This window comes from Lampetra fluviatilis, chromosome 50 (assembly GCF_964198595.1).
Source record: "Lampetra fluviatilis chromosome 50, kcLamFluv1.1, whole genome shotgun sequence".
Taxonomy (NCBI): Eukaryota; Metazoa; Chordata; class Hyperoartia; order Petromyzontiformes; family Petromyzontidae; genus Lampetra; species Lampetra fluviatilis.
The window spans coordinates 2,565,910-2,592,400 of NC_136324.1; the positions used below are offsets into that span (position 1 = coordinate 2,565,910).

The 26,491-nt window shown below is 48.2% G+C and overlaps 1 protein-coding gene across 1 annotated transcript in view; it reads left to right on the plus strand.

Annotated features, from left to right (window-relative positions):
* The window catches only part of UST (uronyl 2-sulfotransferase), a 134,328-nt gene extending 109,496 nt beyond the window's left edge, over positions 1 to 24,832 (plus strand). Inside the window, exons 5-8 of the mRNA XM_078878219.1 lie at positions 11,174 to 11,327; positions 14,118 to 14,215; positions 16,808 to 16,965; positions 22,201 to 24,832. Coding sequence (XP_078734345.1) covers positions 11,174 to 11,327; positions 14,118 to 14,215; positions 16,808 to 16,965; positions 22,201 to 22,736 — 946 coding nt within the window. The 3' untranslated portion in view covers positions 22,737 to 24,832. The remainder of the gene's footprint in view (positions 1 to 11,173; positions 11,328 to 14,117; positions 14,216 to 16,807; positions 16,966 to 22,200) is intronic.
* The last annotated feature ends 1,659 nt before the right edge of the window (positions 24,833 to 26,491 follow it).

Here is a 26,491-nt window from a genome sequence, read left to right on the forward strand (position 1 = left end):
AAAAACATGTATACATAATGTGATTAGTTATGTTTCGTTCGTTACCCCCCCACCACCCGCACCTCCCGATAGGCACGGTTGGCTACGTTACGGTGGTGCGAAATAAGTTCAACGTGCATATCTATGCGCCCCACGTTTTGTGGTAGATGTTTGCCAAAACGATACTGAATTAACCATTTGTTTTTAATCCAGACAGTTGTAAACATTCAGCCACCAGACGAGTGCAAGAAGACAAGTGGTGTAATGCTGTTCAAGATAAGACTTGTTCATTTATCGGTTGGCAGGGCGGTGGCGTTGTGGTAACCGCAAGAAAGGTTCTGCGTTTTAATCCCTAACTTGGGCATGGAGTTTGTGCGTTATTCCCCCTGTTCTGCGTAGGTTTTCTCTCGGTTCTCTGGTGAGTTAAAAACCACGCACGCAATGTAGTTGCTGTTCAAGTTCATTTATTAGGTATAGCCCTGTGAGCCATTCGGCTCTTGAATCGGGTGCAACCGCAACAAACAAAAAAACAAAAACATGAACAAGAAACATCTTAAAGTGACTATGCAACAACTGAAAATCCAGGGAAAAAAAACCAGCAAAAATTCCAGAAAATAGCACCGTACACGCCAAACATCCCAATGTGGCAGGACCCTCCTGAGAAGAGAGAGAGTCTTTTGGACTCGGCGTGGCGTCGTTGAGTAAATGGCTCCCTATTGAATTTCGATTTAAGGCTTTCGTGACTGCAGGGATTCATCTTCTTGGTTATTTCGGTAAAGTCACGTAGAAGGGAAGTAATAAAATAAGAAAAATAAACATAATAAATTAATATAATAATATAATAAAATTACCCAATATAGTAAAATAATAAAATAATATGATATAATAAAATAATATGATATAATTCTTTTATTTTATTATCTTTTATTTTTATTATTTTATTATTTCCCTTCTACGTGACTTTACCGAAAGAACCAAGAAGATGGCTCACTATTGCTCGGTAACTCTTCACGCGTTCAGTTTTTTGTAGGTATCTCCGTATTCACTTCTAACTTTTAAAATTGACGACGGCGGCTTACTGGAGCGAACGTTTAAACTCCACGATGCCGGTTGTGCACCGCGCTTCTCCGAAGGGGACAACAAAACGTCCACCGCCGCTTTGCCAGTGGCCGTGGGAGTTTTATTTTCATAGCCGATGCCAGAGGAAATGTCAGCGACGCTCAACGCGCCCCCAGCCTCCTCCCCGTGCTGCCGGTCGCGGTGAAACGGCGCGCCGCCTCTCCGCACGAGATACTCGCCCAGAGACCGCTTCCTTCCTGCGGTACAGTGTCACCATCTGTCAGACGGGGCGACACGACTTCCGCGAGTTGACTTGTGGGACTGCCAAAACGTGTGGCCGTTTTATATTTTTTTTTAAAAGAACGTACTCCCGTGGGACTTTTCTATTTTGTACCTTTTTTTTCTTCCCTTTCTGCCACTGCCACCCCCCACCGCCCCCCCCAATTGTATCCCGATGTTGCTATTGTTACTGCGTCCATGAGATGAGGAACTCATCCGTGACTCCCCCAGAGCGGCGCGACCGTTTGCGTTCGAGAACGGGACGGCTCCGCGGAAGCGGAGGCGACAGAGCTACCCCTGAGAACCCTTCGCGTGTAAAGGGCAGCACCTTCTTGCGCGCACTGCTCCCGAGAAGTAACGTGCGTTGCATCGCGCGCGCTTTCAGATGCGCTTTTGCGGTCGTCTGGAACGCTCTTCCTTCCGATATTAGGAAGCTGCTGGAGCTATGCATTTTTAAATCATCATCTAGATTGACAAACTAATTTTTTGTTAAATATTTTTTCGTGTTTAATTTGTTGCCTTTCCCCCGCACCCCCAATTAGCACGGTTGGCTACGTACGGTGCGAAAGAAGTTCATCAACGTGCACACATTATAGTCAAGCTGACATCTCAACTCCCAGAGCTGGAATGCAGCCAAATTCAGCGCAGAACCAAACGTTACGCGATGGGTCATTAGTGGCCGAGCTGAAACCACCAACTCACGACACTTGACGATCTAGTACCCAGTTTAACCGCAGCTGTTTGGCTGGGCTCGAATCCAGGGTCTCAGCAGTGACTTTGAGCTGCCACCTTCAAATTTGCGTGGAGTTTTTACAGAAGGTGCCATTCGTTGCTCTCACTATAACCTCCTCCCTCTCTCTCTCGCTTGCTCGCTCGCCTCTTTCACCGTTGTGATCCCAGCGCAGGGCCGTATTATCCAGTAGGCGACAGTAGACACTGTGTCTATGGCCTACAAAAACTAAAAGAGCTAACGATTTTTTTTTTATTACCCTGTTTTTTTGTTGTTTGTCTGGTCTAAAAGGTAACCAAGATGTCTTCTTGAATAAGTATATTCATATAGCAAGGATATGCACAGTGTATAGATACACAGAGGCAGAGTCATGTCAATTGTGTTTTTTCATAAGGTGAGAGAAACTAACATGAACTTTTCGAGATTTTTTGCATTTCAAAATTAGCAAATAACAAAATCACATGGTGTTTTTCGCAGAATCTCATTCTCAATAGAGCGGCGTTGTTGTGCTACGCGTGAAACAAGCGAGCGGCAGCGGCGGTAGTAGTAGTAGCATGGGCAGCAGCAGCAGTATCACCTGTAGATTGTTATCACTAAGGCCTACGAAACAGAAGTTCCTATGGTCTACAAAAATATCCTTAATCGGGCCCAGTGTGGTGCCTTCAATAATCACCCTTCTTAGTATGCACACTCTGCTGTGTGTTTGTGTTTTTTGTTACAGTTGCTTCCATCATGTGTGGCTCAGTTTCCACGGCATCGTCTTTATTCAATCATCATTAATAAATGAGGGATGCTGCAGGAGTGTGATAGTGAGCACACTTAACGTACAACCCAGAGGTTACCGATTCAATCTGAACTCCTGGCGCGGAAGCTGCATTGACGGTTCAGGTTTCTTGAACGGTGGCTAGGAGATGTTAACTACCTCGCCTGGTATGCAGGAGGTCGTGGGTTCGATCCCAACCCCGACGCCTCCTGTATAGTAAAACCTTGGATTGCGAGCATAATTCGTTCTGGAAACGTGTTTGTAATCCAAAGCACTCGTATATCAATATCAGTTGTGATCACGTGACGCTCGGCAGACAAAGCGTATACACGTGCGACTCGTATTGCAAGACCTCGCTCGTTTATCAAATTAATATTTATTAAAACATTTTGCTCGTCTTGCAAAACACTCGCAGACCTAGTTACTCGCAATCCAAGGTTTTACTGTATTTGGAGTTTGCGTGTCTCTCTCCCCGTGGTCGCTTGGATTTTTCTCCCGGGTCCCCCGGGTTTTCCCCTCCACATTTAGAGAATCAACGTCACGCGTTTAGAGTATTTGGCTGCGATACATTTCCACGTGATAAGCCACTTCGTTGTGCGATCAATTGTGGCCAGGTCGCATCTTTAAAAGGGCTGTATAGCTCAGTGGGCTTTACCTAGTAAAATAAAAAAAATAAACATATTTTAAGAAATAGTTTCTTAAACGCTTCCACCTCTCTCCACTGAGCAGACTTAAATGTGTTCAGAAGTTGAGTTTATATTTTCTATCGCTTTTCTTTTCCCCCCATTGAAACAAGAGCCCGGTACAGAGCGAGAGTGACAGGCAGGGGGGGGGGGTGTACAGACATCCAGCGAGTGACAAATCCTGGGGGCCAGGTACCCACGGGGTAGGGACAGCGTTCACTGACCTACTCGCGTAGGAGGGGGGAGGGGGGGGTCAACGATCGGAAAGTTTATTTTAAGTTTATTTCATTTAAAGTTTCTTTCCCAACTGAGTAAAGGCCCCATTGAGCTTAAGAAGTGACTTTTACAAAGGGCGACTCGGTCGGCAGATGACACCGCAGTGAAGTCTGCCGTCAGCTCGCGTTTACAGCGGTAAAGTTTGGGTAATGCCACCAAAAAAAGAGAGGGCAGAGTAACCCTCCAGAGAGGGGGTGGGGCTCTCTTAGAGCCTCCCTCTGACGAAGCCACGTCCGCCAGCGGTGGCGTGAGCACAGCCATTGCAGGGCTGCTCCTATAACTCGCGTGCGGTCACGTAGCGAGTCAACGTGCGCTCGGACGGGAGTTAAAATAGCCGGGAGTAAAAAAACACGCCAGCAATTAGTGAGAGGTTGTATTTGTCAGAAACAGTTTTTTAAAAATGCTTTTTTTTTTTACTGCTGCTCATATATAGTTTAACGACGCCTGACAATGCCCCATACATCAATTATTACTTTGAATAACCCTCCGGGTATCCACCTGCCAATCATTCACAATCATTACGGATGTGCGGTAACTGGCAAGCCTTTGAAAATAATAACGTTTATGTAATACTCAAAGGGTTCGGATGTTTAATTTTTTTTATTGGTATCTTCTTTTCTGTACTTAATGCATTGCCAGTGATTGTTAAATTGACTTGGAAGCATTTATTTATGGGACGAGTAAGTGCAGTAGAGTTAATGATTATCATTACAGAAAGCCTCATTCATTTGGCCTCAGCTAAAATTACTTCCCAGCAATAAAAATTTCGCAATCATTTGGATGTGCAGTGTGTATGTGTGCAGTGTTTTGGATGTACCCTATGTATGTGTGGATGAATAAATGTATGCACTGCATGTGGCACACACACATGTGTGTTCTGTATTTGGGATGTGTTCCTGATTTTAACATAAACATTTTTTTGCGAAAAAATAATAATCATAAATTGAGCCGAGATACGACATTTGAGATTATCTAATTGCATTCTTTTGTTCCGGAGTGGTCGGAAAATTTTACGTCATAATAAGTGATGTAATTTCATACTCTTTGGTTCTTTCGGTAAAGTCACGTAGGTATAAAATAAAATAAATCGCGACGTTTCGGGTGCAACATCAGGTGGGAAAACATGGCCTGCTGCTGATGCAGACTGTTTTAAAACAGTGATGATGGACGCTGCGCCCGAAACGTCGTGATTTATTTTATTTTCTACGTACGTGACTTTACCGAAAGAACCAAAGAGTATGGATTCCTGCAGTCACGAAAGCTTCAAATCTAGATTGATGTAATTTCTTACATCACTTAAGCGCTTATCCCACTGCAGGTGGTGCCACGTGGTGTCACGTGGTATCAGGTGGCTTCACATACACGTGCTGTGTCCTGGAAGGCGGCTTTTTCCGTAGGTACTGAACCGTATTCTCTCGGTTAAAAAAAACCACACACGCGCACCTTTTTTATTTTCAAAATCATCCAAAAGTTTTTGGGTGCGTCTTACTTTCCAGAGAGCCGTATAATCCAAGAGACGTGGTATACGAGCCCACGTCTAGGATTTCATCAAGTATATGCGCGTCGATTTTAGATGTATTGCAGAGTTTTTATTTCTGAGGTGATGCGGGCTGCCGATTTATCGGCAAAGCTTTTGACGGGCCGACACCTGCTCTCTATTTATAAAAGCCCCCGCGGGGGGCCAGGCATTTAAACGGTAGCGGCACAGCGTTCTAAAAAAAAATACTGAGATTTTGATTTCCCCTCCTTGAATCACGGCTGCTGAGCGCAGGGCCCAAATAACCCAAAACGTCAAGCGGCCAGCAACGAAAAGCGGCACATTGAGGGCTTAAACAAAGAACGAAATGGCATCGTGTGCAGAGTCGCCGTCGTTACTGCCGCCACGTTTTCTAACCTAACCCTCCCGCCAGATCCCGTGGCTTTGCCGAGCAGGTACGCGCCCTCCAAAGAACTGCCCGACCACCGGTATCCCGCCGGGGTATTTAATAAACGAGGGTTCGCGCGTTTCTTGAGTTGAGCGAGAGGGCTTTGGCGACTTGTGGGGTGGGTGGGTGGTGCGGGGGAAAGAGGCAGTGGGAGGGGACACTGAGGTCGACGTGGAGAAGTGTGAAGAAAGAAACAGCAAAGTGTTGTGACAGGCATCGTGGTGAGTGGGTGAGCGTGTTGATGTGACCTGCAGTGTGGTGAGTGGGTGGGTGGGTGAGCGTGTCATTGTGACAGGCATCGTGGTGAGTGGGTGGGTGTGCGTGTCGTTGTGACCTGCAGTATTTGGCGGTGGTTGAACCGTGTGCACGGTGAGACAGGACAGTCGGTGTCCGGTAGACCGAATCCTCAGCATGGGTGGAGGAATCCGCGTGAATTTCGTGGAAAAACTAACAATGGTCGTAGCTCGCGAATCTCCCAGTCTCCACTCCCGGGAAATGTTGATACGCATTTCAGGAGAATGGGTGTGGGGGAATTATATTCTGGAGCTCAGCTCCGGGCAGCTTTGCCCTGGTAGTGGTGAAAAATAATGACAACGAGGCGACTGACCGCCGGTGAGTGACTGAGCGTGTGAATGAGCGAGTGAATCTGTGAGTGGCTGAGCGAGTGAATCTGTGAGTGACCAAGCGAGTAACTGAGCAAGTGAATCTGTGAGTGACCGAGCGAGTGAATCTGTAAGTGACTGAGTGAGTGACTGAGCGAGTGAATCTGTGAGTGACCGAGAGCGTGACTGAGCTAGTGAATCTGTGAGTGACCGAGAGCGTGACTGAGTGAGTGAATCTGTGAGTGACCGAGTGAGTGACTGAGCGAGTGAATCTGTGAGTGACCGAGCGAGTGACTCAGCGAGTGACTGAGCGAGTGAATCTGTGAGTGACCGAGCGAGTGGCTGAGCGAGTGAATCTGTGAATGACTGAGCGAGTGAATCGGTGAGTGACTGAGCGAGTGAATTGGTGAGTGACCGAGCGAGTGGCTGAGCGAGTGAATCTGTGAGTGACTGAGCGAGTGAATCGGTGAGTGGCTGAGCGAGTGAATATGTGAGTGATCGAGCAAGTAACTGAGCGAGTGAATCTGTGAGTGACCGAGTGAGTGACTGAGCGAGTGAATCTGTGAGTGACCGAGCGAGTGACTCAGCGAGTGACTGAGCGAGTGAATCTGTGAGTGACCGAGCGAGTGGCTGAGCGAGTGAATCTGTGAGTGACTGAGCGAGTGAATCGGTGAGTGGCTGAGCGAGTGAATATGTAAGTGACCGAGCGAGTGACTGAGCGAGTGAATTTGTGAGTGACCGAGTGAGTGACTGAGCGAGTTAATCTGTGAGTGACCGAGCGAGTGACTGAGTGAGTGAATCTGTGAGTGAGCGAGCGAGTGGCTGAGCGAGTGAATTGGTGAGTGCTGGATCATGAGTCGCCCCAGTGGCCCTTATGCCCCTGGCTAGTAGAGACGAGGGGGGGTTGTACTGTAGGCCACAGGTCACGGCTCCTTCGCTCCGCTTCCACCCCCCGCCGAGTGCCCTCGACCAGACCGCACCGTCAGTGCCACCACTTCGTGTCCCAGTTGCGGTGACCATCTCCTGTTCTTGTGCAACGATGGCGATCTGCCAGCTGCCTCCGCAGTCCTAATACAGACGGCCCTCACAGTGCCCCCCACCCCACTCCTCTCGGTATGAATGTGTGTGCGAATTTAGTGCCCGATTGTGCCGCGTGAGTTGTAAAAAGGGCATCTTTAAATGGATCGCCCCCAATGAATGTAACAGGGTGATCCGTTTATAGATACTCCACAAAATGCGAGAGGAGAAATTACGTTTGAAAATGGCATTCTCTATGAAAGCCTCCACAGGCTACACCTATTCCGTACCCGCGAATCTCGATACGGACACTACATCTCTTAACACCCCTCTGTAAGGCTATTGGAGCGGTATCTTCTGTCACACGTCATTCAATCGCCTGTATATCCGTGTGTGCGCTACATTTTAGTTCAATAGTCACCCTACGTCAGTCTAACGTTTCTCTAACTTAAGCTGTAATTGTACCATGATCGGTCGAAACATCATCTGCCCGAGCTGACTCGTGTCACAGGGAATGGTAAAGTTTAACGTAGATTTGTGTCCGCAATATTTTCGATACCTCAATTGTTTTTACTTCTGATTTCTACGTTACTGAGAGCTCTACTTTATTTTATGTTACTTTTGTCAGTTTTGGTGACCCCAGGGTCACCGTCACAACGAGACTGTGCTGGCATGTTTGAGTTCTCACCACGGTTCAACAAATTCAACTTGAAACCCGAAACCTGCAGAGTTAAAAGAAAGAGGATCCACACTCTGTAGCTACAGCTACAGTTATTTTGCTGTCCATTTTTTACACCTGATGAAGGAAGCTCGTGTTGCCTCCGAAACGTCGTGATTAAATTTAGTTGTTTTCAATTATTATATTTTATTGATTGTTTTACCTACGTGAAAGAGGATCATTGGAGATCGGCAGGGCATCTACGAATGTGTCAATCTGCACGCCTCTGGGCCGTTTCGCGGATCACTGTTCACTGCGGAGTGGTTGGTCCACTGCTTGGAGCGCCACGCACTACGGACCCGGCCACCTCGGTTCGATTCCCAGCGTGAGCTAACATGAGTGGTGAGCGATATCTGAACCGTGGCCGAAGTCGCTCCTCGCCAACCGGCACTCACCACCAGCATGGTGAGCCACCATGACTCACGCGGCGTAGAGGAAGCCTTCATCCAGCGGTGGATTGACTTTTTATGTTTCATGTAAAATTTCATTATTGCTGTTTTACACAATTTTCTCAAATAAGCTCTGCGCGTGTGTGCGTGCGCGCGTATGTGTGTGTGCATTTTACGAATCCTGCAGCATTTCGTACGGTTCGTTGATGAAAGCGATAAATCAACTGCTCCAGCTGTGGGCACAGCTCATGGGAAAAATAAAACGGGAGAAACGAAGTGGATGGTGAAACGAACGCAAACGAACAGCACGGGAGGAGGCATTTGCTTGTTGTGCAAACGCGCGGTGGATGCTCATTCGGCAAACCGGAAGAGCAAAAAAGAAATCGATCCCTTGGAAATGTCCGTTGAGATGACGAGCGTCAAAATAAGAGAGACGGGAGAAGCAGAGTAGGGAAAAGGGAGTGGATGGAGAGAGAGAAAACAGCAAGCGAAGCTATGTGTTGTACAGCCACGCTGCTTCCTGTTTGCATAATGACTTGTGGCAGGTCATACTCCAACCACAAAAGGCAAGAAAGATCTGAAAAGATCCCCAGGAATATAATGTATCGATTTCAGCGGCTGTAGTCTTCACGAAGTTGCGTAAAACACGCCGGTCAATTTGAAGGGGGTTTTTTTTTTTCACTCCCTCCTCTTTACTTTTCATTGCGTTTTCCCTGCGCTTAAGATATTTCACTTCGCTGATTTTGGTGGCTTTTAATCAAGAGCGGTGTGTGTGTGTTTTTTTTGTGCATTTAAAAAAAAAAGTCTTTCAGCCATCAATGAGAGATGAAAGCATTCCATATTTAGACTTCTTATTAGGCCACGAAAACAGTAATTGCACCATTCACCGCCCGTGTGCGTACGTATTTATATATTTCACGCTGATTTTTCAAAAGCTCGCGTTGCAGATTTACCTGCCTTGGAAATATAACGTTACAGTGAAAACACGCAAGTTGAAAGGTGACTTTTATTACGTTTTGCGAAATGGGCATCGCAAAGTTTATTAGGGCATTTTTAGTTTTACCTCCGCTGTTTGACAGTTTTTGAGCGACCGTTTTTTCCCCTCCCTTTGTTTATTCTTTTTTGTCGAGGGGTGTTGCAGTTACAACGTTAAACAAAATTCAACGTAAGTCATGCAAAGCGTTATCCCAATGAACGTGCCAGCGTCGTTCCCGCTGTCCCATGCTGACTGGGACAGCACAGCCAGCAGATGCAAGAATCGAGAATACGCTTCCTTTGTACCTTTGAGCGCGTCAAATGCATGGGTGGCGGCGGGGGGGGTCTTATCAGATTGGGGAAAAAGTGTGGATCATCATCAGAGTTGTTTATTTTTGTTTGCATTTTGACTGCTTGTGTTGTGGTTATTACAAACATGATGCCTTGTATAAAGGTGTCAGTTTTTGTACCAGTTGAAAGGGTAAAAACCTATTACTAAAAAGTGTGGAGTTCGGGTCAATATCAGTATCCGAGACACTGCTTTACCAGGCACCGTCTGACATCAGTTACACAAATGTTGCTCTGACATACAACGGGAGAAGATCGGTGTGCATCAAGGCGAGCTCATCGTCTGCGATGCGCTCGCCTTCGTGCGCGCCAGGCGACGAGCTGTATATGAAAGCGAGTTCAATTAAATTACTGCGACGTTCATCGGGGCACGGTGTGGCAGAGGTCGCAACCGGGTACCTGATACCCGTACCCTACCCGATACCCGGCTACCCGTACCCGGCCAGGTACGGGTACGGGTACCCGTTTGTGACCCTGGTGCGGCCGGGTACGGGTAGGCCGTGAGTCACTGGTGAGTAACCGTTTGTCACTCATTTCCGGTAGGGTGTGGGTACGGGTAGGGAATCAAAACCCGTTTGCGACCTCTGCGGTGTGGCGAACGCGAAAACAAAAGAAAAGGCATCGTGCATCAGAGGTGGATTAAGCCCCTTGGATGAATTCACGTACAGAGTATGTAAAACGAGGGTCCCCTTTTGTGACAACATGGAGGCGATTGGAAGTGGAAGAAGTAGTAAATAAAGTTTCACAGTTTCGATTTAAAGCTTTCGTGACTGCCGGGATTCATCTTCTTGGTTCTTTCGGTAAAGTCACGTAGAAGGAAAATAATAAAATAAATACTTTATTATGCTTTCTTTTTATTATTTTATTATTTTCCTTCTACGTGACTTTACCGAAAGAACCAAGAAGAAAAACGTTTCACAGATCACACTCTGCGGTGTTGTGATCCTGCGCAAGGTATTCACATCGATCACTTACGTGCTGCCTCCTGACATTTGTTTCAATTGACAGAGCCGTGTTTAACTATCCTTGAATTTGTTCAAACAATCAGCGGTTTCCTGACACGGGGCTGCGCCGTCATTCCACTGTGATTTCTAGCGCCCGGAATCGGCGCTGCGTCACACACATTTCTCGTCAGTCCGAAGCGGGTTTTCCTTTTGAAATGAAACTCAAAGAGAAATCCCAAATCCCCGCTCGTACGCGTGCACATTAGCGGCCGTGTTGACACGATCCTGTTAGCTGCCGATATTTAATCATTTCCTCTGCCAGGTGGTATTTCCTCTGGCGGATTTTCACAACCTCCCCCCCCTCTCGAGCCGTTTTCGCTCGCCCAGCGGTTTTGTTTCTATTTATTCTATTTTCTCGCGCGCGGTGGAAGGACGTGACGTCAGCGGGATTTTTTTTGTTTAAATTTGTTTTGCCTTTCCCTGCAGGTATGGCGTGGAGCAGCCAGCTTACATCAACATCATCCGCGACCCCATCAGCCGCTTCCTCTCCAGCTACTTCTTCCGCCGGTTTGGCGACTGGCGCTCGGAGCAGATCCACCTGGTTCGCACGCCGGGCATGAAGGATGACGAGAGGTTCCTGGTGAGGGGGGGGGCGGCCGTTTGCAACCTGGCGAACAAGTTAACGCGCCGGGTGGAGATTATGATTACACGGCGCCGGTTTGCGTGAAAGGAAAAGTTCAACCCTGCAGTGACTCTCTCGCTCCACTGATGGTGGAAGGGCCTCCACTAAAGAACAGTTCTTCTTGGTTCTTTCGGTAAAGTCACGTAGAAGGGAAATAATAAAAATGTGAGAATTATTTTATTATGTTTTATTTTTATTATTTTATTATTTCCCTTCTACGTGACTTTACCGAAAGAACCAAGAAGATACGTACGTACAGTAAACCTGTGCACGCGACGGGGGGCTGAAGACTGAACGCTTCGCACAGATAGATTCAAGGATCCATTGCTGTAACGCCATCCCCTGACCATCCTTGTGGCCCACGCCGACAGCACCAGCACTCTATTCACCAGGCTCAATCAGTCTTAAGTTTGATAATTGGTTCTTTACCCTTCTATCTGGCAACAAAACTGACACCTTTTTACAAGGAGTCATGTTTGCATAGACCGCAATACCTGCAGTCATAATACAAACAAAAGACATAACTCTGATAATGTGCACTGTCATTGAAGTTGATTGATCCACACCCGAGACAGCTTTCCTTAGAGCCTAGTCTCATATGGATTGGACCAGATGACGCCTTTTGTTTGTATTATGACTGCAGGTATTGCGGTCTATGCAAACATGACTCCTTGTAAAAAGGTGTCAGTTTTGTTGCCAGATAGAAGGGTAAAGAACCAATTATCATATTTTTACTGGCAAATGAGGTTCCCATAGTCTTAAGTTTACCAAGAACTTCTGAGATCGGGCAACATTCCAGGGCGATTTGGTAACGTAAAATGGACGAGGGCCACCCCACACCGTGCGGTTTTGTGGGGGCTACTTGACCATACTTCACCACGCTGGTCTATGCTCGTTTGCTAAAAATAGGAGCAGCATAGACGTGGGAGCATAGCTCAGCAACACAAATGGATTTCCCTGCTTTGGTCACAGGCAGTAAAAAAATATGTATTTGTGTGTTTAAAGCTTTTAAGAGATGCTGCCGCCGCCGCCATGGGGTCACGGTGTGCGCACTGGGCGTCCAATCCAGAGGTCACCGGTTCTGTTCAATCTTCCGGCGTGGCAATGGACACAGTGTGCTGCGAACTTTCTTGTAACGTCACCGCCCCGATCCACCGAGCAGTGTAAATCGGGCAGGTCGCGTGTGGTGGGGTAAATTCTGGCTGCTCTGGCTTATTCCAAGACGTCTGCCAAGTGTGGAACAGGCGGCCAAATCTTCTTGGTTCTTTCGGTAAAGTCACGTAGAAGGGAAATAATAAAATAATAAAAATAAAACATAATAAAATAATTCTCACGACGTTTCGGCCACAACGCAAGCAGCCGTCCTCGGGTGAAGAACAGGGCTGTCGGAAAGACAACGTCTGAATGAAACACCACCAGGCGGCCAAATGTATGTGTGCATGTTGAACTTATGCTTTCTACAGAGGAGCCCTCTATATCTCTCTATCGGTGGAGGCCATTCTGCCAGCAGAGGCGACGAGCAAGCGGTTTCAGGACTGCACCTTGACCTTGCTAGTGTCGCTCATGTTTTTAAGACGGACGATGAGTTCTGAGAAGATCATGTGGGTTAGATGGCTGTCGTTAATTAATGAATGCAACCGTTCCATGGCAGGATCCTGACTCAAAGGCGACCCTCTATCCGTGAGCTACATCATTTAATGGAAGCCGTCTTATTCAGAGCCCTACCCAGGTGTGCGGGGATACCGTTGTTGCATTGTATATAGCACGGCCTTGGGGTAATAATGAAGCCGATACGTTGTGAATTGAAGCACCATTGTGATAGCATAAAACCGATGGAGTCGTCAAACATTCTCGCCGCAATTATGACGGCGAAAATACCATTTCGTCTCATTGTTCTCGAAACGGCTGAATTTGAATCTTGAAACGTGACTGGGATTTTTCTTTTGGACGTACGCTCGTGAGTTTTTTTTGTCTTTTTTGGGAGTGAGAAGGCCAAATCGTATGCACACGTTGTTTGGGTTTCACATCCTTAGATTGAGGAGGTTGACTGAGTGGCTCAGAAGCCTGTAGATCTGCCACCTACTTTGAATCTCGGTTCGACTCTGCCTGCGATTCAGCCGGTTGCTCTCAAGGCTCAAGAGTTGACGATCTCAGCTCATTTACCAATGACCACACAGACATCCGTCGCACTAAATAGCAGTACTGCAATTTGGCTAAGTTCCACTTCTGAGAATTAAAATAAAGCCTTAACTTGTATTTAAGAACTTGCATTTTGGAATCCCTGCCTCACTTGATACAGCAAATCTGGCTGTGACGGTCCCACCTGATGACGGAGACTTGTGTTGCCTCCGAAACGTCGTGATTTTTCTTATTTTTTTTAATTAATTTAAATTTATTTTTTTACCTACGTGACTTTACCGAAAAAACTAAGGGTATAAAATATACCGGCTTGAGTGGCGTGTGACGAACGTTACTCTCGCATGGCAGTGGGTGGGGAAAAGGGTGCCCTCTACTGTTTGGGCAAGATGTCACTTGAAGATATCACCAGAGGTGTCTCTGTGTCATGTCCACTTCTGTGGGCTGTTCTCTAGCACGAAGCATTGCGATGCTCGGCGCGATATCCGAAATGAATACGTTGACTCGTGACGTGAAACCGATAGCAAATTTGGGGCAACGCTCGGGGGTGGGAAATGTTTTTATTTATCTGGGGAGGGCTCAAATGACCGCAGTTTGTCTTTTTGCTTCCAGAGTGTGAACGACTGCATCCTCAAGAATTACCCAGAATGCACCAACCCTCGCCTGTTCTACATCGTCCCCTACTTCTGTGGGCAGGATCCCCGGTGCCGGTAAGCCACCATCACCGGGCACACTTTACCGCTGCCTGCGTGGCAAATAAATATTTTAAAAAATGCTTCCATTTACCGAAATGAAAACACTGCTGAACTCGGCAAAACCTTGGCCCTTGGCTGAAACCGCTGCAAAGATTGTGATTGAAGAGAGTGGGATTAAGAGAATTTGCAACCCAAAACCCAAATAGCTCTTACGTTGAAAGCATGCATTGTGCGCTGTAGGTCCTGAGACAGCAAAAGACAATTTCGAAGGATGTTCTGAACATTTACATGACACGATCATTGAACGTAGCTCGCACTTACGAAATATATGCTTTCTCGAAAAGCACAAAATTTAGCATATGGTCCCAGTTTTGGGATTTTTCAGATTAATCCAAAATTTGGGAACATCCCTTGTATCTACAAGACGAGAGCTATTCGTTTTTTGGATTTGCGTCTTCCCCGATAAGAAGTACATCGAGTACGTGGGAACTAGCAGTACCGGTGAGGGCCGGTGAAGATGCCACACCAACCCCGGTGAGTGCTCCTTCAGGGGCTATTGAGGGCGTGACGGTGGCTAGGAGATGTTAACAACCTCGCCTGGTATGCAGAAGGTCGTGGGTTCGATCCCGACCCTGACGCCTGTATATTTGGAGTTTGCATGTCCTCTTCCCATGGTCGCGTGGATTTTCCTCCGGACCCTCCCGTTTTTGCCTCCGCAATTTAGAAACGCGCGTTTAGAGTATTTAGCCGCTATAAATGTGATAAGCCGCTTCGTTGAGCTATCATTTGTAGCCAGGTCACTTATGAAAAATTGTTGCATAGCTCAGTGGGCCTTACCTGCTAAAATAAAAAGTTAAGTTTTAGTTTCGTTTCCAGAGCATCATTTTCAGCAATGTTCCATCCTGAGCAACCACCAGGGAAAATAAATCCACATCACGCTCCTCCTCCTTGTTCAATATACCTCTCACTATAGTTGTGGATGTTATGGTCACATGCCACCACACCCACTCGAGTCTGCCAGCGACCCGGGGGAATATATTCGGTGAGACACAAATTCCCTCTCTGCGCGTTTCCTCATCGATCGGCTGCCAACTCGCAGTGTGGCGGAGGAAGCCGTCGGCTCGTTGCAGCGCGCCGGGCGTGTGCGGTTGTAAAATGATGCCGTCAGTGGCGAGGCTGCCACCTACTGATTTACAACCACGGTGAGAAGAGAAGAGAAAAAAAAACCCGATGCATTAAAACGGCCGAAAACTTGTCCGGAACGCAGCACAGCGCAGCATAGCGTGCCCGGATACGTGAAATGGTGCGGATACGTGAACTGGTCGGATACGTGAACTGGTCTGATACGTGAACTTGTGCGGATACGTGAAATGGTGCGCATACGTGAAGTTGTGCGGATACGTGAACGTCTGTGGAACACGACGGTTGCCCCAGGCGCCGTGTGCGTGGATCTGTGACGGCCGGACACTCGGGGGCATCCTCCTGTTCTCTTCGGTGGAGCAAGAGAGAACCAGGAAGGCTGAGCGAGAAAATCTCCACGACGAAGAAGACAGAGGAGAATGATTTGAACCCGTTGCCCCAAGTGCCGTGTATGGCATTTCCACGCGATCTTTGCAATCGCTGCACAATTTTTGTTTGCAAGTTTCTTGTCTGCAAACATGGGCCGACTCCGCCAGCTGTCGGGTTTTTTTTATTCGATGTGTGGTTTGAGAAGCGGTAAACGTCTGTCGATGTTTATTGGAATGCCTATCACGTTCTGCTTTCGTGCACTTTCAAAAAGGCTCGGGACATATGGTGGAAAGGTATTTGCGTCGTCACTGGAATAATCACAACGTACTCTGGTGTGCTGTTTAAAAACATTGCAATGAACTAGGATGTCTGAAACGTAACACGTTCATCAATATTACGTGCAGATCTAACAAGTTCCGACTGCTCAGGATTTCGTGGCCGTGCTGCTGTGTGTAGCTCTTCGCTGCGTTTTCTGGTTCTGCCGCGCATTGTTCGGCACCATTTCCCGACGTTTCACTCCGCGTAATGGGAACTTCTTTGGAAACTGAATCGAAGAGTTATTATAATTTTTTTCCCTGAAGATGCTCCCAGCACGCGGAGTGAAACGTCGGACATCGTGCCGAAGAACGCGCGGCGCAACTGGAAACCACGTCGGATAGAGCTACGCAGGGCAGCAGCGAAAACCTACGCAAAAGTAGTAGTATAGAAGTAGTATTGTGGCTACATGGAGCAACTTTGTCTGTGTGTGTGTGTGTGGGGAGCGGCGGTGCAGCGGTTAGTGTTCCGCGCTACGAGCCAGGCCACCCGAATTCGACTCCCGCTCACGACGATGATCTGAACCGGTGTTGGGGCCTTCCATAATTCGAGTCGGCCACAAAACGAGTACCTGGTGCCATGTGTAAACATCGTCACCCGGGGAGACAAAGGCAGCCTGGTGTGGTGCTGGCCACCCGCCGCCTCGCGTGCCATTACCGGTCTTCATAGGCGCTGCTCGCGAGAACAGAGTATGCCCCAGCAGGTCCGTTTAAAGCTTAATCAGTCGGGGGGTGGGGGGGGAATCTTTGTCTTTGCGTGCGTGCGTGTGGACCGGGGCTTCAGAGTTCCCAGCAGCTGGGCGCTCAAGAGGGCCAAGGACAACGTGGTGCAGTACTACTTGCTCGTGGGCATCCTGGAGGAGCTGGAGGACACGCTGCTGGTGCTTGAGAGGCTCCTGCCCCACTACTTCAGCGACGCCCTGAAGATTTACAGCGACCCAGGTGTGTGGCTACGGGGGCCCCGGGGACCGCCTCCCCGACCCGTCACACGGGAGAGTCGGTTGCGAGCAGTTTCAAGACCGCCGTTGGTAACACTTTTCCTAAACGGACAAGTGCTCTATATGACAGGAGACCATATTCTTTTTTTTTCTTTCGGTAAAGTCACGTAGGTATAAAATGAAATAAATCACGACGTTTCGATCGCAACACAAGCAATCATCAAAAAGCACAAGCAAAAAAAAATGTCTTGCTGTGGTTCCCCACCTGATGATGATTGCTTGTGTTGCGATCGAAACGTCGTGATTTATTTTATTTTATACCTACGTGACTTTACCAAAAGAACCAAAGAGTATGGATTCCTGCAGTCACAAGAGCTTCAAATCTAGAATGACAGGAGACGTTTTGGGCAATGGCTTTTCTTCATGTGCTCGTGTTATTGACGAGGTTTTTCTGTTGTCTGTGCTTGTGCACCACTGCCAACGCAGTACCGCCAATTAATTCGCCATTAATTTAATTAACGTGAGAGTTGGTGAATTACAAATCCCACCCATCCACTTGTCACATGCCTGCTCCAGTCTAGCGGCAACCTGGGAAATATCATGTGAGAAATTAAGTGCCGCTGAGAGGCATACGAAACTAACTTATAAGATTTTTATTTTATCTTACCAGGTAAGGCCCACTGCGCTATATAGCTCTCTTTCAGAAGCGACCTGGCCACAAACGATAGCTCAACAAAGTGGCTTATCATTGTGTGGGAATTTATAGCAGCCAAATACTCTAAACGCGTGTTTCTAAATGTGGAGGGAAAAACTGGAGGACCCGGAGAAAAATCCATGCAACCACAGGGAGAACATGCAAACCCCAAATATACAGGCGTCAGAGTCGGGATTTAACCCACGACTTCCTGCATACCAGGCGAGGGAGTTAACATCTCGCCAGCGTGGCACCCATATCCATTATATATTACCTGGTTACACCAGCCCACAGGGGATTATTGTCCGTCGTGCAGGGAGGGGCTGGGTGGGGAGGGAGGGAGGGGCTGGGTGGGGAGGGGAGGGTGGGGAGGAGGCGTTGGGTGGGCATGGTAGGGGAGGGTGGGGAGGTGCTAGGTGGGGAGGGTGGGGAGGGGCTGGGTGGGGAGGGTGGGGAGGGGCTGGGTGGGGAGGGTGGGGCTGGGTGGGGAGGGGCTGGTCACCCCGTGGTGCCCTTATAAAACTCAACGTTTAACCTACTCACGCCGGCTTGTGCCCGCCCTCACAGTCGGCCATATTTGCGGAATACACCACGCCGCCGTTGACCCTGGCCATTGACCGAACAACCCAACGTTCCTACCAGCTCTCTCCGCAGGAATGTGTACTGGATTTGGTGTGCCGGGGAGCGTAAATCAATTGTGTGGCTCTGAGCGATGCGTCCGGGATTCTCTCAGCTTTAGCACAGCCTCGCCGGCATCCGCTGTGAAGCGCACCTGGGGACCAGTCAGAGTGTCAAAGGTGACATTGGTGACAAGTGTCGGTGCAGTATTAATAAAGACGCTCGACAGATTTTTATCAACAATAGTAATAAAAATGATGCCCTTGACCTAGGGAAGCCTCGCTGATTGTCAAGACCCTTTTATCTCACTCTGCTTACGTGTCAGTCTATGTGTCTCCTGTTCTGTGTTGAATCTCTCTCTTAAATTTAGCAATCTTTGGAAGAACGTAATCAACCAGGTCGGGTGCTGACTGTTATGTTAGCCGACTCTCTGTGTTGTATTATATTATATTTCTAAGTTTACTAGGGTTTGTTTTCACTTTCATTTGTAACTGATGATGATTGCTTGTGTTGCAATAGAAACGTCGTATGCTATTATTTAATTTTTTATTTTCTCTTTCTACGTGACTTTACCGAAAGAACCAAAGAGTACCTTTTTCAGGAGGTTCCTGCAAATCACATATTTTACAATTGCCCTCTGGTTTTTCCCCTCCGCATTTCGAAACACGTGTTTAAGAGTATTTGGCTGCTATAAATGTCCACGTGACAAGCCACTTCGTGGGGGGCTATCAACCGTGGCCAGTCTACCAGCAACCTGTAAAATATCCATGTGAGAAGTGGCGGTGAGAGGTTTCCTAAACTCGACGATAATTTTTTATTTCACCAGGTAACGGCCTACTGAGCTATATTGCTCGCTTTCAGACACAACCTGGCCACATGTGATAGGATAATTGTTTTTTTTTACCCTTTTATCTGGCAACAAAACTGACACCTTTTTTACAAGGAGTCATGTTTGCATTAAAAGGGTAAAAAAACTATTATCATATTTTGCTACTAGCAAAGGAGGTTCCAATGGTGTAAATGTTTACCCCGAGCTTTCATACTCTGACGGTGCATTGTCTTTGAGTTGTGCGCCTTTTGGCGTCATCTGGTCCAACACCATGTGAGACTATGCTCTAAGGAAAGCTGTCTCGGGTGTGGACCAATCAACTTCAAGGACAGTGCATACATTATCAGTTGTGTTTTTTGTTTGCATTCTGACCGCAGGTATTGTGGTCAATGCAAACATGACTCCTTGTAAAAAAGGTGTCAGTTTTATTGCCAGATAAAAGGGTAAAAAAACAATTATCATATTTTGCTAATGGCAAAGGAGGTTCGAATGGTGTAAACACATATGATATCTCAATGAAGTGGCCAATATACCAGCAACCTGGACAATATATAATTAATTAAGGAATTAAATTCGTGGCCAGGCCGCTTCTGAAAATGAGCTATATAGCTCAGTGGGCCTTGCCTGGTATAAGAAAAAAAAATTGTGTCGTGTTTGACATGTCGGAGGGGAAACGGGTTTTGCAGAGTGCACAACAGGGCGTGACCCTCAGATCTCCAAGCAGAGAGATTCAAAAAGCCACCGCTGTACAAGTCACCTCGCAGCGGAGCCATCGGGGCACCTGGCATACCCCACTGGCGTTCTCCCATCCAAGCACTAACCAGGCTTAACATTTGCTTAGCTTTGGAGATCGACGAAGATGGCGGGCACATGGGAGGCCGCATTGGTTGTAGGCAAGGACAACGGGAAAAGAAAAATAAGTTTGACTTCTCTTGCTGTCGTCACTTGGATCTGACGAGAAAGTGCAGCACCGGTTCGATTGCGTTTTCCAGCCACTCCCGACTCATGGATGTATAAATATGTTTTTTTGTGATTTGCTAAACCTTAATTTGCATTCCTGTCGAGTTTTCGTATTGTTTGTTGTTGCAACGTTCTGACCCGCCCCCTCCTGGACGTCGCGTGAAAAATAGTTGTATAGGTCATCGAATTCCTCCAGTATGAATATTCTGATTCTGATTCTTTAGCATGCGCCACCTGGCATCGATGAAACGGCATGAACCTTGCCCCTGGATAAGATGTTAACGGCACGTTGTGCCGCAGCTGTGTTTTGATATGCGCCAATAACAAACCTCGTGTTAATGACTAAATATTTACTCTCCGATAATCAAAGGGAACGTAAACATGCCACAACATTGGCATTTTTTTTTGCCGCATTGTTTATGGTTTGTAAATATCCTCCTTAAAAGTCGGAGCCCGTCAGGCGTCCCACTAGGAATGTACGCCCATGCAACTATAAAGGCGCAGCCCTGCAATGGCGGAATGGTTCTCCACTGGAGGGAGTGCCAAAAAACCCCTCCCGGAAGTGCCCTAGCCTGCTCTTCCACGTAGGCATCTTCCACGTTGGCTGGACCTTCTTTTAAGAGGCGAGAGTTACCCACACTTCACCCCAACACTTGTGATGTGCATCGGTCGTTGTCCCTCCCCCACCCACACACCTCCGATTAGCAGGGTTGTCTGTGTACGGTGCGAAAGAAGTTCAGCGAGCAACCAGCTGGTGGTACCCTTTTATACTGCGAGGTGGGCAGAGGCAGAGTGGTGGGGGGGGGGGGCATTTAAGAAACTTGCACCATTGCTTAAACCGCCATGACAGGAGTTCGAACCGGGGACCTCTGACATTGTTGTCATGTCGTTGTAACTTTCTGACCCGGCGCCTATTGGACATCTGTGAAAAAAAGAGCATTATAGCTCATCGGATTTCTCCGGCATGGATAAAGATTCTGATCCTGAGATTGCAGGTCTGGCCTGCTGACCATTTGCGCACCGCACCACCGTCCCACGTTCGCGTACCAATTACGCACGGTCGGGCACGTACACTTGCGTCTAGACGTAATGTTGTGCCTCTCTCGAATTTGCCATCCGGTTGATTTGTTTTTTTATTATTCCAGATCTTTCGATAGACTGGGTAAGGATTAGAGGGCATAGCAACGTAGACAACGTGCTGAAAATAATTGACACACGGAAAAGGTGGAAAACTCACGTATGCAATTATTATTTTAGGATAACCCATGCTCGATGAATTTGAACACATTACAATCCACTTCTGATAGCTGTTGTGGTATCCACTTCACATAGATGGCCACACAGCAAACTTAATCGTTCACTTGATCTCTTTTATAACCGTGGCAAATTGTTAATCTGCATATTCAGTCGTGGCCTGCTTTCAGGGACAACGAGGTTTTGGAGGTTATCAGGCCTTTCCAGGACATGCCTCGATTTATCTCCGCCGTCATTAATCGTGCGATGTTTCATAACCGTGGCAAATTGTTAATGATGGTGGAGGCAAAGTATTTTCAGCTTGTGCATGATTAAGTGTTCCAAGTGCACAAAGCGGTGGAAAAAAATGTCGTTTCCCTTGGTCTAAAGTCGTACAAGTTGCCGACTCACGGCTCGTAAACACCGCGATCGTGCACAAAAAAGGCGTGGAACAAACACAAAACGGAAATGTTTGCAAAAAACCAATGGAGAGATGCATGCTTTGGAAAAAAAAAACACTGGGAGACCGAAAAGTAAACACGTGGATTTAGAGAACCTATACAAGTTCATTAGACATCATTCAAACTGTTAAGGAAGGCGGGCTTGGCCACTGGTCAAGCAACGATGGCAGCCAAAGAATGTGAATCATCCGAGAAGACGATCAATTGGCTCGTGCGTTGATGCTAGGTGGACAATTACATCGCAGGATCGAGAGAGGTGGGGGACAGCTTGGGGGGGGGGGGGGACCTGATCATGGTCGATGGCGATTTGCTTACACCGGGTGCAGCGACGAGAGCACCTCGTGCGAGCGTGCCCTCGATGCCCACGTGGGTCCGCTGCTGTAACCGTGCCGCCCGTTTGACGTTTCGTGTCCCCCCCCCCCCCACCACCACCACCGTCCGCAGACTACTTCGGCCTGGGCAACGGCACGAGCTCCCTCAAGAAGCAGCTGCCGTCGCGGCGCGCCTTGCAAGTGCTGTACCAGAGGCTCGGCTACGAGTACGACTTCTACTACTTCGTGCGCGACCAGTTCCACCTGCTCAAGCGCAAGCTGGGCCTCAGGGTGCCGCGGCGGCCCAGGCCACAGGACGTCACGTTGCCTCCCGGGGCAACGCGCCTCTTCGCCGACGAGACGGCCGCGGTGGCCGTAGGGGCGACGGCGGCGGCGGCGGCGACGGCGGCGGTGGGAGGAGGAGGAGAGGCGGCGACGGGCGCGGTGGCGGCCAAGGAGGAGGCAGCGGCGCCCGAGGCCCGTGCCCACGAGGGCCAGGACTCGGCGAGGGAAAGCGGCGGCGTAGGGGAGGGCACGGGCAGCCGAACGTCGCCCGTGGCGCAGGGGGCTCTGGTCCTGCGCACGTTAAACGAGGATGGGGGGGAGGAAGGCGACACCAACGTGGACGTGGACGTGTCGCAGTGGCTGCGGGAGAACTACCGGCGCTGACCGCCGAGTCCGTTCCGCCGGGACACATTTGCGTTTTGTTTTATGTTCTGCACAGAATAGATGGGTTAATTTGGTGTACATATACTGGAGTGACGAGCGAGTGGTATTTGCGAGCTATTTCAATCGTGGGTGGCTTTCGCTTTGTGTGATGATGCGAACATATTTAAGAAGCCTGAGATGAAAAAAAAGCCTATACAGTTATGAAAGTGATTATTTACCGATGTTAGTTTCGCTAAGTTTTACGACACTCTATGAGTGGTATTTTGAATTTTAACTCATCAGAGATTCTTAGCCGACGTGCCGTGGTCATGACATCTGTCGATTATGGCGGGCAATCACATCTCTGAAAAAAGAAATCCGTTGATCTTACATCCTGAATTGAGCAGATTAAGTTGTGCTTTTGGTGTTCGTTATGAAAAACATTGTTCAAAGGGATTCAATACTCACGCTGACACCATCGTGCATATTAATTCACCATCCTAATAGACTAAAATAAAACTAAACTATTTCATATTTTACCCGGTAAGGCCCTATGAGCTATACAGTTCTTTTTCAGATGCGACCAGGCCACAAATGATAGCTCAACGAAGTGGCTTATCACATGGAAATTTATAGCAGCCAAATACTCTAAACGCGTGATTCTAAATACAGGGTGGGGGGGGGGACTGGAGGACCCGGAGAAAAATCCACACGACCACAGGGAGAGAGAACTGCAAACTCCAAATATACAGCAGACGTCATGGTCGGTATCAAACCCACAACCTCCTGCATACTAGGCGAGGTAGTTAACATCTCCCATCCTTGTCCACGCATGTTATTTCTTTGAAGGCGTGTCGCACGGACTTCAGTTCCGTTTATCCTGGGCGACCAATCCCCTAGCGATCGGGCCCAAGTGGAATGTGCTCCCGTTGTGAAATATTTTAACGTTGTAATTAGCAAACTCCAGCGGCGAGTAAAACGGTGGGCCCTGCACCCGCCTAGCCCCACAGCCCAGCTCGCCATGCCCACACATCAAAGCCAGCACAGAAGCCACCCGCTTCTTTGGCGGGATGGAAAGAATTACCAAAGTGCGTCATTGTCTGTTGGGGGGGGGGAAAAATAGTACGTCACGGCGTAATTTGCCGGCAAAGTCAGTTGTGCGCCGGTGTGGCTCAGATTATAAATTGTGACGGCGATGCAATTTGCGCCGTCGACCAAATTGCCCAGGATGTGCCCGATGTCAGAAGCTAAGCCGGTTTGAGCCCTGGACAGTGCTTGGACGGGTGACCACTGTGCAAAAGGCTGGTTGTCATCAGCTTCAGGGATGTGTGGTGGGCAGCAGAAGGTAGTGCAGCAAAAAGCCATCGCTGCGTCGTGATGTTATGCTCAACCCGTACTGAACCAGCGTGGTGAAGAATGGTCTATTAACCCCCCCCCCCTCACCCATTCTACAGCCCACATGGCATGGGGAGGCCATCATTCGGAGGTGGATTAAGGGCTGTACTTTGCAACGTAACTCTGCGTGGTGTGGAAGTGCAATGTGTGTAGATGCTGTCAGTCTGGAGTTGATGTGCCGATGGGGCGAGTGTGTGAGTGGGTTTGGTGAGTGGGAGGGGTGGGTGTGTGAGTGGGGTTGGTGAGTGAGAGAGGGGTGAGAGTGTGAGTGGGGTTGGTGAGTGAGAGTGAGAATGGTGAGTGTGTGAGTGAGAGGGGTGAGTGAGTGAGTGGGGTTGGTGAGTGAGTGGTGAGTGTGTGAGTGGTGAGTGTGAGTGAGTGGGGTTGGTGAGTGGGGTGAGTGTGTGAGTGAGTGGGTGAGTGTGTGAGTGAGTGTGAGTGGGGTGAGTGGTGAGTGAGTGGGGTGAGTGTGAGTGGTGAGTGTGAGTGAGTGGGGTTGGTGAGTGAGTGGGGTGAGTGTGTGAGTGGTGAGTGAGTGGGGTTGGTGGGTGAGTGGGGTGAGTGAGTGAGTGAGTGGGGTGAGTGGTGAGTGTGTGAGTGGGGATGGTGATGAAGAGTTTCCGTGTATAATGGCGGCTACTCAATTTGCTCTTCTGACGGATGTAAGAACGTACAAGTATCACGGATTATTATAATTATTTCACAGAAGATATTTACTTATACAGCACAATTTACATATTTTGGGAAATGCAAACCTTGCAAGAGACATTCGTTGACTGCATATTATGAATGCTTTTTATAAAAGCTTTAAATGAAAATTGGCTATGAAATAAATATATAAACGATAATTTTAATGAAACTACTTAGAACCAGGTACTGTGTAATCTTCGTTTTCTTGCTACGTTTCCAGGAGTATCAGTTTCTCCACCCCCCCACCCCTTCGCTTGCCATAAAAATTGCGATAGAACCAAGGGAATTCGAAGGTGGTGTGGGACAGGTTTGGTCATGGGGGAGGCCCAAGGGAAGAAGCAATGGCAAAGAAGCAACTGTGGTGGCCGTAGAGCAAAACGACCCAATGCTGCTTCGGCCACACTCAAAGGGTCCAAGAGCCCAAATTCGAATTCGTGTCCCGTGCCAGATGAACCGTACGGCGTGACCCCGGGGTCCCGTAAGCCCCCGGCTCTCGCATGAACTGCGTTGCGACGTCATTTTATGTCGAAGGCGGACGACACGGCAATCTATTCCTCTCGACGAGCTCTACACGGTGCGCTAATCAAAGTTTTGTTTCTTCTGCGTATTCGTCCTCGCCGCTACGCTTGGACACGATACAACTGAATGATCCGCGCCAGGCGGGTCGCGGCGTTTGTTGTGCGCGGTGGGACGGAGTCGCCAAAAATCTATAAATTAATTACGATTTTGACTTCCGTTTATTTGGGACCACGGTATCCCGCCATAAGGTGCAGTTGTCACCGTCGTTAAAGAAAAAAGAAATGTGCAGGAAATTTAAACAAACCGCTCGGGGGTAAATACCGATTCTGCATGCATGTACCATGCCGTAGCCAAACGTGCTAATGGAAGGTGTGGGGGAAGGGCAACACTTAATCTAAACAAAGACAGAACAAAGATCCCCCGTGGAGCCTGAACATACTGTTGGGGCAAGTGATGTTAGCGAGCACCAACACACACACGCACAAAATCAATGTAATTACACTGCTCACACTCAGTTGGGCCTGCAGATATTAAGACAGCCACGAGCGGGGGGATGGCATGCATCGCTGTCAACCCCATACGGTGTACCCGTGTTCTTGTACAGGGGAATTGGGTTTTCAGGTCTATACGGCGTACAGCCGTTTTAATACGGGCACATTTTTTTTTTATATTCGTGTTTCTCCCTTGTGATGGGACTTTGTAGGATGAACTTTGAGATGTATAAGGGCACGGGGTGACCCAATAAGGGTCTGAATTGGTGTGTAATAAGGTAGGGCACTGATAAGGGGTTAACAGCTATGGACATGCTTGGCTGTTGAAAGGGCATTTCGCTTTTGTTACCGGCCTGCCAACACCCACCAAATCACGATTGCGGCATGCACCGAATTGCGCCAAGGCAAAGGAGAGCGGCATTACAGTTGGCAGAGATTAGCGATGGAAATGTTTGTCAATTCAGTATTTGTTTTTTTTTACTTTTAGTCGACGCTGACTTACGAGTGGAAGCGGGACGATGACGACGACGACTATCCACCGGGCACCCGAGATTATTGAGCAACGTTTTTAGGGACAGAGGTGCAACGAGGATGACCAAAAATGGCAATTGGCTATATTTGTACGTAAGGTGTCACTTCTGATTGGCTAAGAAGATATTAAATGCGAGGGGGGAGCAAAAT